This window comes from Pistacia vera, unplaced genomic scaffold (assembly GCF_008641045.1).
Source record: "Pistacia vera cultivar Batoury unplaced genomic scaffold, PisVer_v2 Contig910, whole genome shotgun sequence".
NCBI classification, from domain to species: domain Eukaryota; kingdom Viridiplantae; phylum Streptophyta; class Magnoliopsida; order Sapindales; family Anacardiaceae; genus Pistacia; species Pistacia vera.
In genome coordinates this window covers 659739-672072 of record NW_022196791.1, presented here as the reverse complement: position 1 = coordinate 672072, position 12334 = coordinate 659739, and the positions used below count along the sequence as shown (strand labels likewise).

Below are 12334 nucleotides of genomic sequence, written 5' to 3'. Positions count from 1 at the left end.
TATAAAGTCTATTACAATTTTTTATTAATATATATAATATTTTTAGAAATCAAACACTCTCATAAAGTCTAGTATCTAAATATATCCCCAAAATTAAATTAAGTAGGTTAAGTAGGATAAATTTTTTTATAAAATTATATAATAATAATACTCATATAAACCAACCCAACCACCCCTGCAATAAATTTTATTTTTCTCAGTTCCCTCCAAAAACCCAAAAGCAAACAAACCCAACCCAACCCACCCTCACCTTAATCATTAGTCACTAAAAACATCACAGCTAATCACGCTTTTGCCCCCAATCGAACCCCACTCTCACTCCCACAACACATTTCCACACTTAAAAATTCCCCTCAAACCCCAAACTCCAAACTCTTTCTCTATTACGCGTTTCCTCAAACGTCCTCGAGGGAGACGACTTGCCCCCACCCCCACCTCCACCCCAATCCCCGCTCAAAACCCTAACTCTCGCCGACATGGCCGCCGAGTCCTCCCACCTCCACCACCAGCAGCAGCAACAGCTCGCCGCCATCCTCGGCCCCGACTCCGCCCCCTTCGAAACCCTCATCTCCCACCTCATGTCCGCCTCCAACGAGCAACGATCCCAGGCCGAAGTCATCTTCAACCTCTGTAAACAACACGATCCCGATTCCCTCACCCTCAAGCTCGCCCAACTTCTCCAGCTCTCCCCCCACCCCGAGGCCCGCGCCATGGCCGCCGTCCTCCTTCGTAAGCTACTCACCCGCGACGACGCGTTTCTCTGGCCTCGCCTCTCGCTCTGCACTCAGTCGTCTCTTAAATCGATTCTTTTAGCATCTATCCAATCAGAGAATGCTAAATCCATCTCTAAGAAGCTTTGCGACACCGTTTCGGAGCTTGCTTCTAACATTCTTCCCGATAATGGATGGCCTGAACTGTTGCCGTTTATGTTCACGTGCGTGTCGAGTGACAATTTTAAGTTGCAAGAATCGGCGTTCTTGATCTTCGCGCAGTTGAGTCAATACATCGGCGACACGTTGATTCCTCATATTAAACACCTCCACGCTGTGTTTTTAAACTGTTTAACGAACTCCGTTAACTTTGACGTCAAGATCGCCGCGTTGAACGCCGTTATCAATTTCATCCAGTGCTTGACGAGCTCCTCGGATCGGGACCGGTTCCAGGACCTGTTACCGTCGATGATGAGGACGTTGACGGAGGCTTTGAATAACGGAAATGAAGCGACAGCGCAGGAGGCTTTGGAGTTGTTGATTGAATTAGCGGGGACCGAGCCCCGGTTCTTGCGGAGACAATTAGTGGACGTTGTCGGGTCCATGTTGCAAATAGCGGAGGCGGAGAGTTTGGAGGAAGGGACACGTCATCTGGCGATTGAGTTCGTGATTACACTTGCGGAGGCGCGTGAGCGGGCCCCCGGGATGATGAGAAAGTTGCCGCAATTTATTAGTAGGTTGTTCGCGATTTTGATGAAGATGTTGTTGGATATCGAGGATGATCCAGCGTGGCACACGGCGGAGACTGAGGATGAGGATGCTGGTGAGACGAGCAACTACAGTGTGGGACAGGAGTGTTTGGATAGGTTGGCGATTGCTTTGGGAGGGAACACTATTGTTCCAGTGGCCTCTGAGCAGTTGCCAGCTTATTTGGCTGCGCCGGAGTGGCAGAAACATCATGCTGCATTGATTGCGCTTGCACAGATTGCTGAGGGTTGTGCCAAGGTATAATGATTTTAGTTTTAGAAGGTTATTTGCTTATTGGGTTTCTTAATTTAATTGTGTTAATGTGACAGAGAGTATGGTTACTGAAAGTAATGTATACTTGTGGTCACTATAATTTTACAATTTATATGGATATTACTGTAATTCAATTGTGTGAAAGTATGTCTTTTCATCTCATTTTGTAAAGAAATGATTTTAATTTTAGAAAATTATTGTGAGTGTATTATGAGACAGTGTGGTTATCGAGTATTTGATGCGGTTTACGGTTTAATTGTGTTAATACGATAGAAATTTTATAAAGTGTAAGTAATGTGTAATTTTAGTGACAATAATGTTATTTTTCAGATGGATATTCTTAAGTTGGTAATGATGATATTCGTTTGGAAGTACTAATGAGAGATGTTATTCAATTTGTGGAGTATTCTAATGTCTGTCTTTGGTGGTAGTTACTTGTATTTAGTGTTAGTCTTGTTGTTATGATTAAATGTTTTTTGTCTGAAGTTGAATTAGGACAAATGGTGTGTTTAGTAGAAATGATTAGGTGTTTGGGTTTTTTGTTTGATTCCTGTATTTATGAGAGTTTGGATATACTGATTGAATGATAGTATATTTGTCTTGGCCTTTCTGAATAATTTGTTCTTAAATATGTTTGTAAGGTGTGCCTTTAATAAGGTTTTAGGTCCTTTTACTTCTTGGGGTTTACATTTTTAAAGGGTAGACTTGAGCACTGTTTTACAAGAGGCTTCTTGTATTTGGATAATGGTACTCTAGATATTTTTTTAAGTTCTGATTGATAGTTTCTTAGTGATGGATGGGAAGAATTACATTTTCTGTACTGCTATTGCTGATTTATAATTTGATCCTGTTCTTGTAGGTAATGGTAAAAAACTTAGAGCAAGTATTGTCAATGGTTCTGAACTCATTTCATGATCCGCATCCCCGTGTGAGGTGGGCGGCTATTAATGCAATTGGGCAGTTGTCAACGGACTTGGGTCCTGATTTGCAAAATCAATTCCATCAAAGGGTTATCCCAGCTCTAGCTGGCTCTATGGATGATTTCCAGAATCCCAGAGTACAGGTTAGTCAAAGCTATGAGCTTTATGTGCTTTTGTGCATTATTTATTTATTTTAACTGGAAATATTTTCATTGGTGCATCACATCGATTTGGCAGTTCTTTTTTCACCACAACTATGGTGGTGATCCTTGTAATATAAACCGTTTTTCTCAGTAACATGATGTAAATTAGGCGACCGTATGAGTTCCTTGAAATAAAACAATTGGAAACTTTCTTTTACTTAAACTTATATTGCCAGAATGGTAAAGCATACCTTTTTCTTTGTACAGTCTATACCGAAAAATGTAACTTTTCCATTTGTTTTCTGTTCTTTTATGTTGTTTGGCTAGACCTTCTATATATTCTCTGTGCAGGGATGTTGTGATTTTTTTAAATCTTGATGTATTCTCATTTGATTAGCTATATGGATAACTTGGTAATTACTAGACAGTTCTCCCTGTAGTTTTGAATGAAATATGGAAACTATTACAACAGGTTACTATGAACCTTTGGTCGTCAGATTTATTTATTTTTTGATAAATTTTTGGAGTTAGGGGATACCCATGGAAGTTTTCAGATGTGTTTAACTCGAGTCATTACTAGAAATTGCTTCCTGGGGTATTAAATGAAGTATGTTGATTTAGTTGATTAAAATGGGTTTTTCTACACTTGCAAACTGTCTTTTAATTCTATCTATTGGTGAAGTAAGGTGGTTGCCATGGAAGCTCCTGAATCTATGAATAAAATTTGCTATCTACTACAGTAGGTTGGTATCAACCTTTGATTATCATATTTTTTGTTTGATAAATTTTTGGAGTTAGGGTATGGCCTTGGAAGTTTTCAGATGTGCTTTATTTTTTGTTTAATAGAAATTGTTTCCCGGGTTACTAAATGAAGTATGTTGTTTTAGCCAATTAAAATGGGTTCTTCTACACTTGCAAACTGTCTGATATAAAAAAAATATAATCCTATTGATTTGTGAGATGAGTTGGTTGCTGTGGAAAACCTGAATCTATCAATAAATCTCTTAGGACTTCAATCTTTTTTGAGATGCAGTTTTATCCCTGAAGTTTTGAATAACTTAGGTGAGAATAATGGGTGATAAGTAAAAAATTAAATTGGAGTAAGATGGCAATGGTAAATTTGTGTCCTTGATTTGTCTTTCCTTTATGTTTTATATTAACTTTAAAATTCATATTGCTTTTAGATTTTGTCAATAAGGAAATGTTATACTGGATTTTTCTATTTGTTGTTCATCATCACCTAAAAGCTTTAGCAAGGGGGTAAGGGTGCTGTAGATATTGAACTCGAATGAGTTGGACAGGGGTTTGGAGATTTTGATTTGTAGCCTTTTGCTTGGCCTTATACACATGATTTGGAATGTTCAGTTTCTGATTTCCAAATCCAGAATTTATAGTGGTCTGAAATTGGTGTAGCTACTCTCTAACTTAGCAGATCATGATACTTTAGGTAGCCTTTTTTGTTATTAGGGTATCTCTCTCTTTTTGAAATTAGAAAAAAAAAGTTGGGTAACTACCCTTGCTACGTATTATTTGACATGCATCTACTTGTAACCATTGAAGCTACAGAGGAAATGCTCCTCAAATTTATGCCTAACTCTCTTATATTTCAGCAGTTCATATTGTAGAGAAGAAATACGAAAGAGTAGATAACAAATTGTGTGTCAGATTAGGAAAAGACTAAAGCTAGTTTTTAAACAGCTTATGAAAAATACTTCAAGATATGGTGGAATGAAACTGCCGTTAGTTTGTGATTGAATCTGAGTTGGTTTGATATTTATCTATTGGACCAATAGATTTTCAGGTCAGTGGATTGGAATATAATGTCCTAGCAGCTGTTTATAATCAAGATAGTAATGTTGTTTTGCTTTTTTAAAGAATATTTCATTCTTAACTTATGGGAAAAAAAACCTGCTTTGTTCTTAATGCAAAACAAATGATTTGGAAATTATATCAAGTTTATAAAGCAATTTAGTCAAAAGTCTTCAATTATAGGAAACCTAATTCTACTAGATTTATTCTTTCTATGAAAACTTACTGGGTTATGGCATGTGTATTGTATATCCTTATCTGGAACTCTGTTGTTCTGTATTTTTGTGCTTTCTGACTAAAGAGAATTTCTGGTGCATTTACCATATACTTACTGTTTCTTCTTCAGGTGAAACATACAGTTTTATTTTGCCAGAGTATCAGGAAGATGTTAGATATTTCCATAAATGCTTAACTTCTTGTATAATATGTGTATCAACAGGCACATGCTGCTTCAGCAGTGCTCAACTTCAGTGAGAACTGCACACCGGAAATCTTAACACCCTACTTGGATGGCATCGTGAGCAAATTGCTTGTTCTTCTGCAGGTATACTGACAATTTAATTAACAGCAATTTACTATGCAATGATTTGCGTAACTAATTTGAATAAGTAGACATTTTTCTTGAAATTGCTAAATATCACATATGTAATATGGCAGAATGGAAAACAAATGGTGCAAGAGGGAGCCTTAACTGCTTTAGCATCCGTTGCGGACTCATCTCAGGTATTCTATAATTCTGCTCTGGTTAGTGGTTAATTGTTATGGATGCCCCTCTCTGAGAGCAATGGGTTTTTGTAGGAGCACTTCCAAAAATACTATGATGCTGTTATGCCTTACCTGAAAGCTATTTTGATCAATGCAACTGACAAGTCTAATCGCATGCTTCGTGCCAAATCCATGGAGTGCATTAGTCTGGTGGGAATGGCCGTTGGAAAGGAGAAGTTCAGGGATGATGCTAAGCAGGTAGATATAATATTATGCATAAAGTTCTTCCAGATCAATTCTTGCCACCCACCCAACCCCTATTCTCATGTGGAGATTCAACCCTTTTGTTTCATCTCAATGGTTGATGACTTAAATGATTTTTAAGGATTTTCCAAATAATGTGATACTTGAACCTATACCCATCCATTGAAAGAGCTAGATCTCTGTAATGTACCACACGTTTTAGGTCGTGGTTTGGTGAAAATTACAATGACCTTATCTTGAGTTTCTTTTTGCTTTGATTTTTTGCTTCATATCAACATGTCCTGATATTAGAAATGTGACTTAAATCTAATGCCTACTTTGTGCTAGGTTATGGAAGTGCTTATGTCATTGCAAGGATCTCAAATGGAGACAGATGATCCAACAACAAGTTACATGCTACAAGTATGTTCTATCACTGAAAATGTGCAGAAAGTATCATTATATCTGCTCATTTTCTCATATGATAACTAGTTTATATTTTTTATAGGCATGGGCCAGACTCTGCAAGTGCTTAGGACAAGACTTCCTCCCTTATATGAGTGTTGTCATGCCACCTTTGCTTCAGTCTGCTCAGCTTAAGCCAGATGTAACCATTACATCTGCAGATTCAGACAATGAAATTGAGGACTCAGATGATGAGAGGTATTTCCTTCCAGAAAATTTCATTCAATACCTATTGTCAGTGCAAGGATACTTATGCATATGATGTGCATGTGCTTTTACTAAATAATTTTTTTGCTTAAACTTAAGTATTTAAATGGTTAGGGTGCGTTTGTTTCAGTATTTTGGATAGGATTTTTGAAAAAGTAAGGGTTGGGTGGTTATTACAAGGTAGGATTTGAAATTAACAAAAACACCCCTGTAATAAAACATGGAAAATTAACAAAAACACCCCCATCCACCCATTAAATACCGGCAGCCGGCCACCACCGCCAGAGGGTGGCCAGAGTTGCCGTATTGGCACACGACTGGCTGAATCTAGCCGGTCGTGCGCCAATATGACATTTTCCAGCTAGATCCACTATGGATCTGGCCAAAAAAGGCCAGATCTATGGCTAGATTTGACCGCGTTTGGTCGTCAACAACGGTCATATCTTGGCTGTCGTTGACTAGCTATGACCAAAGTCTGGCCGTCAACGGCCAGATCTTTGGCCATAAATCTGGCCGAAAAAGGCTAGATCAGCGCACTACTAGTCGGTAGTGCACCATTATACCAGATTCCGGCCACCTGCTGGTGGTGGTGGCCGGAATCTGGCAATTGTGGGTGGATGGGGGTGTTTTTGTCAGTTTCTAAACTTTTTTTTTTGGGGTTTAGTTAAATTAACAAACCTAGGGGGTTTAAAATAATTAAATAAAATAAAATAGGATTTTCAGAATAGGGAAACAAATGTGTATAGTGCAAAAATAGGGAAACAAACGCATCCTGTACCTTTTTCTTCTTTCATTTTGTTGCATGAAGTCTTCTGGCAGTATTTCCCTTCTTATGTTCTCTCTTCATCCTATCTTCTCCTCTTGCATACACCTAGGCAAATGGAAATGAGTGCAAGAGCTTTTAAGTTCTTCTTTTGTTGCTTTTCTGCAACCACATCGTGACATATAGTGGTAGCATGTCTGTTTTGCACATTGGTTTATGGCACCTTGCTAATATTTCTTTATCTATTACAGTATGGAGACAATTACTCTTGGGGACAAAAGAATAGGAATTAAAACAAGTGTGTTGGAGGAAAAAGCTACAGCTTGTAACATGCTATGTTGCTATGCTGATGAGTTGAAGGAAGGATTTTTTCCATGGATTGATCAGGTCTGTCTAGGTGCATTGTTATTGAAATTTCTTTCTAAACCTTTCAATAATCCTCTTTTGACTTAAGGATGCAATTGTGGTCAGGTTGCTCCAACGCTAGTCCCTCTTCTTAAATTTTATTTCCATGAAGAAGTTAGAAAAGCGGCTGTATCAGGTACTAATTGGCCATAAATATTGACGCATTAGATGCATATTCTTTCATGGTTTTCTTCTCCATGTTATAGGATCTTTGCTATTCTCCTGACTGGTAATTTCTAAATTTTTCTTTCAAGCAATGCCGGAGTTACTGCGCTCTGCAAAATTAGCTGTAGAGAAAGGCCTAGCACAAGGACGTAATGAGTCCTATGTAAAGCAGTTGTCTGACTATATCATTCCAGCTCTTGTGGAAGCATTACATAAGGTCTTTCATGTTCATTTTCGTTTGAAATTACTTTTCATACCGTAAATCTAATTACACCATCAATATAATATTTATTTAGGGTGATGAAAAGTGCTTGAATTGCAATTTTTGTGCAGGAACCAGATACAGAGATCTGTGCAAGCATGTTAGACTCATTGAATGAATGCATACAGGTTTGTCATGTTTGTAATGGTGTAATATAGTTACCAAGCGCTTCTGGTTGCCTCATGCTATGCTTGATATGAGATTTCTGACTGATTTTGCAAATGTCGTATTTCTTTCAGATCTCTGGACTGCTTCTGGATGAAGGCCAAGTCAGATCCATTGTGGATGAGATAAAGCAGGTTATTACAGCCAGCTCAAGTAGAAAAAGAGAGAGAGCTGAGAGGGCCAAAGCTGAAGACTTTGATGCTGAGGAGTCAGAGTTGATTAAAGAGGAAAATGAACAAGAGGAAGAAGTTTTTGATCAAGTTAGTATCATCAATCAATACCATCTATAAGCATAAAAGCACATTGGCAGTAGAGCTAATGTTTTGTTATCTGGCTTTTTTATTTTTTCTCTTTTTTTATCTGTTGGTCTATAAAATCTTGTGTCTTCTGTCTAAATATTTTTTTTTTTTTTGCCAGGTTGGTGAAATTCTGGGAACTTTGATCAAAACATTTAAAGCCAATTTCTTGCTTTTCTTTGATGAGCTATCCACATATCTGACACCTATGTGGGTAAGTTCTGCCATTATAACATAGGTTTATTTTGTATTTGGTTCCTTTTACCTGAAATGTTTTCTTCACTTGCTGCTCTTCTTCATACTTATCTGTTGAGGTATGACCAAAGTGCTTATATTGTATGTGCTGCACTTGGTTTGAACAGTTGATTGTTGCTAGAATGTATGCAGTTTTGTTCTTTTGAAATTTGGGTTTATGAAATGAAGAACTTCATTGGAGAATTTTTGAGAAAGAGTGTATCAGAGAGAGAAGTCACAGTGAGAGGGAAAAGATAAATCAGAATAGAAACTAGGTTTAGAAAGAGAGGACAAAGCAGTAAATTGAGAGCAACTCTCTTCAACAATGTAAATCCAATTAAAATTGCTCACTCTTCTAAGAATTCTTTCTTGAGACTTACTTTTTATCTATGAAACGACTCTTCAACAATTTAATTCCAGTGAAAAACTCTTCAACTCACATTTGATTGATCAAAAGTGGTAAAAGGAGAGGAAATGAGGCACTGGTTCTACAGGCATCTTAGCAAATGATTTCAGTGCATAATTATGTATGTCTCAATTATTTCACATTTTGTTTGGTGCTATATTATTTGCACTTTCTGAAGGACAGTTATTATTTTAGAATTGCTTTGTGATGAAATGTGGAATTCTTTCAATGTGTTTCTATTGCATTGCTTCGTATAATTCTACCACTTGGAGGAGCCTTTTTAGTGCTAGCTGAATGCAACATGTATAAACTGACTATTGGAATCTGTTTGAGGTTGTTTGATTTATTGAACATATTTTATTGCTCATATGTTTCTTAAAACAGGGTAAAGACAAGACACCTGAAGAAAGAAGGATTGCAATTTGCATTTTTGATGATGTTGCAGAGCAGTGTCGTGAGGCAGCTCTCAAGTAAAGCTCTTTTACATCTTTTACTGTTCTGTGATTATTATCTTTGAGATCACCCATCTTTGAGATCACCGATTGAATATGATTCTGCTGATGTGGTGGGACAGATATTATGATACATTTCTTCCTTTCTTGTTGGAGGCATGCAATGATGAAAACCCAGATGTTAGACAGGTATGCATGCACAGTTAATTCTTGTAGTTGATATGGCTTAGGTTATTGTTTTTCTTATCTATCTTTTTTCTTTGTTTCTTAGGCAGCTGTGTATGGACTTGGTGTTTGCGCGGAGTTTGGTGCATCTGCATTTAAACCGCTTGTTGGAGGTGTATACTGCTTGCATAACTTACAAAGTTGATCTGTTCACATGTGTATCTTATTAACATTTATAAGTGACTTTTTTTCCAGAGGCTTTATCAAGGCTAAATGTTGTTATAAGGCATCCTAATGCTTTGCAATCTGAGAATGTGATGGCATATGATAATGCTGTTTCTGCATTGGGAAAAATATGCCAGTTTCATCGTGACAGTATTGATGCAGCTCAGGTACTTAATATCTATTCTGTTTTTTTTATTGATTAATTATTATATTGCACGATTGTGTAAGAAGTTCCAACTATCAGTAAATGTACTTCCAATAACAACCTTTAGTAACTTTTTGCTAGCATTATTTTTTCTTGGCGGAATTAAAAGTTGTTATGTGTGATAGGTTATTCCTGCATGGTTAAACTGTTTGCCAATAAAAGGCGACTTAATTGAGGCCAAAGTTGTTCATGACCAACTTTGTTCAATGGTAGAGAGGTAAGGACTGCATTTATACTTATTTTAAACCTTGTCCTCTTATTTTTCTCTACAGTTTTTTTAACTCTTTGTCATGCATCATTAATAACGACAATGCCCTTTTTTATCTATACAGGTCGGATGGGGATCTTTTGGGTCCCAATCATCAATATCTTCCTAAAATAGTTGCAGTATTTGCTGAGGTTGGTTTTGCTTTATGACTTAGTACTTTTAATTGTTTACTTAAATTTGAAGAATGCTCTGTAAGAGTGAAAAATTATCGATTCTGTCTGGGCCATATCATATGGCACATTGTTCGGTTTATAACTTTTTTGACTGATCTATCTTTAGACCTATTTGGATTTAAAAAACTTTTCTGACTGATCTATCTTTAGACCTATTTGGATTTAGATAATTTTTTTGACTGATCTATCACTGACCTATTTGGATTTAGATATGTGAGGTTAGATACTTTACCTTACCTAATGTTTAGGTGATTATTTTCTAGATCTATCTTTCATAGATTGATGTCTTATCCCTTTGATGTACCTTAGAGAACTTTCTTATTTGTATCCTAACCTGCTATTTGGACAGATGACTGGTCTGAATCCTTGTCATACTCCATTTTGAGATTTGTTGCATTCTTGGCTATTACTTTTTGTTGCTTGCACAAAAGAATAAAAGCCATCCCAAAAGTTATTTTCGTAAAGAAAATCGAAGTCAGAAACTGCTCCTCGTGTTTGTGTAGGTTCTATGCGGTAAGGATCTAGCAACAGAACAAACTGCAAGCCGGATGGTGAATCTGCTGAGGCAGCTTCAGCAGACTTTGCCACCAGCTACCTTGGCCTCAACATGGTCATCCTTGCAGCCCCAACAGCAGCTTGCTCTGCAATCAATCCTCTCATAACAGGACCTTTTGAAGCACTTAGCAAGTAGCTGGTTTTGGAAAAGACGCATGGTCCGACCTGGCCTGTGTGTGTTGAAAATATATTTATTACCCATTCTTTTTCCATAAGGTGGTTATCGTCAAAAGTTGTCATTGCATGATGTTTGACCGCAACACAGCATTGGTTTGATTGAGCTTGAAAGTCAAGTCAAGTCAACATTGCGATTGAATGAATTGAATTTTGTGTCTGGTTGTAGAATGTGTATATTAGAAGTGTTAAATCTATGATCCTAGATTGAGTCTGGAAGAAGAAGAAGAAGAAAAAGGTTGTATTGTGGTTTTGTGAAGGGTTTTGTCGAGGTTGTCTTGTGGGCGAGGCAACTCCTATAGCAGTTTTGATCCCATTGTGGTTGTTCTTTGATAATTTCCTTACATACATACAAACTTGTGATTGTGATTATATTTAAACTGAAATTTTGGATGGTGATTCTTTTATTACGTTTGCAAAATGCATTTCAGTTTTGTTGTGTTGTGTTGTGTATGGATGATTTCATTTTCATGATTCAGAAAAGACTAATATTATCAGTTTATCTTTATACGAAATTTGTCATGTATGGTATTGTTTTTATATAGAGCCTTAATGTAACAAATCTTTGACCTCCCTCAGCAAATCAATTGAAAAAGATGGCAAATTTGTATAAAAGCCGAAGGTTGATATTTTATACTCGATTTGGATTAATCACCTTTAGTTTTAGCTACCTGTAAATTCTCATTAATTGCTATAAATTATAGTATGAGTCTAGGGCTAGTTGTTAGTATCCTACGATACCCGATACGTATCATACGATACGATTCGATACGGTCGTCAACGATACGTATCAGAGGGTGTATCCTAAACCATTCGATACTTTGATATGTATCCTACGATACGATACGTATCCGTTCGTATCCTTAAAAATATCGATATAAATCGATACAACTTTATTAATTTGGGTCAAATGTCCAAAAAAAAATTCGGGTCGAAACCAAGTCACCCAACCCGATTCACTAAAACTTGTCCAAATTTACCTATTTTGCATGGAGAAAGTAAAGAGGAATATGTATTGCCTATTTTACTGATAATAATAATATAGTGAGATATAGATATTGACATTAATCTGGAATTTTGTGATTAATTTTGATTATGTAATACCGTAATTTAAAGTCATAATGCTACAAAATTCTTTAATTAATCTTGGGGATTATATTAATTTTTAGAAAATTTTGTTATTTTATTAATTTTTTTTT

General features: G+C 36.7%; 1 protein-coding gene across 1 annotated transcript; it reads left to right on the top strand.

The window, feature by feature from the left end:
• The first annotated feature begins 355 nt into the window (after nucleotides 1-355).
• LOC116119897 (importin-5) lies at nucleotides 356-11570 on the top strand. The gene is made up of 20 exons (XM_031405835.1): nucleotides 356-1715; nucleotides 2590-2793; nucleotides 5042-5146; nucleotides 5260-5325; nucleotides 5401-5565; nucleotides 5899-5973; nucleotides 6059-6213; nucleotides 7237-7372; nucleotides 7457-7526; nucleotides 7645-7772; nucleotides 7889-7945; nucleotides 8057-8242; nucleotides 8400-8492; nucleotides 9303-9388; nucleotides 9493-9559; nucleotides 9642-9708; nucleotides 9791-9927; nucleotides 10091-10182; nucleotides 10298-10364; nucleotides 10910-11570. Exons 1-20 carry the CDS (start codon nucleotides 477-479, stop codon nucleotides 11066-11068), a joined length of 3354 nt encoding a protein of 1117 aa, XP_031261695.1. The 5' UTR covers nucleotides 356-476; the 3' UTR covers nucleotides 11069-11570.
• Nucleotides 11571-12334: the final 764 nt, after the last annotated feature.

Coding starts and splice junctions, on each gene's coding strand:
- LOC116119897 (XM_031405835.1), top strand. CDS start 477: ATGGCCGCCGAGTCCTCCCACCTCCACCACCAGCAGCAGCAACAGCTC. Junction 7,373..7,456: donor TTTTTCCATGGATTGATCAG/GTCTGTCTAGGT, acceptor AATTGTGGTCAG/GTTGCTCCAACGCTAGTCCC. Junction 8,493..9,302: donor CATATCTGACACCTATGTGG/GTAAGTTCTGCC, acceptor TTCTTAAAACAG/GGTAAAGACAAGACACCTGA.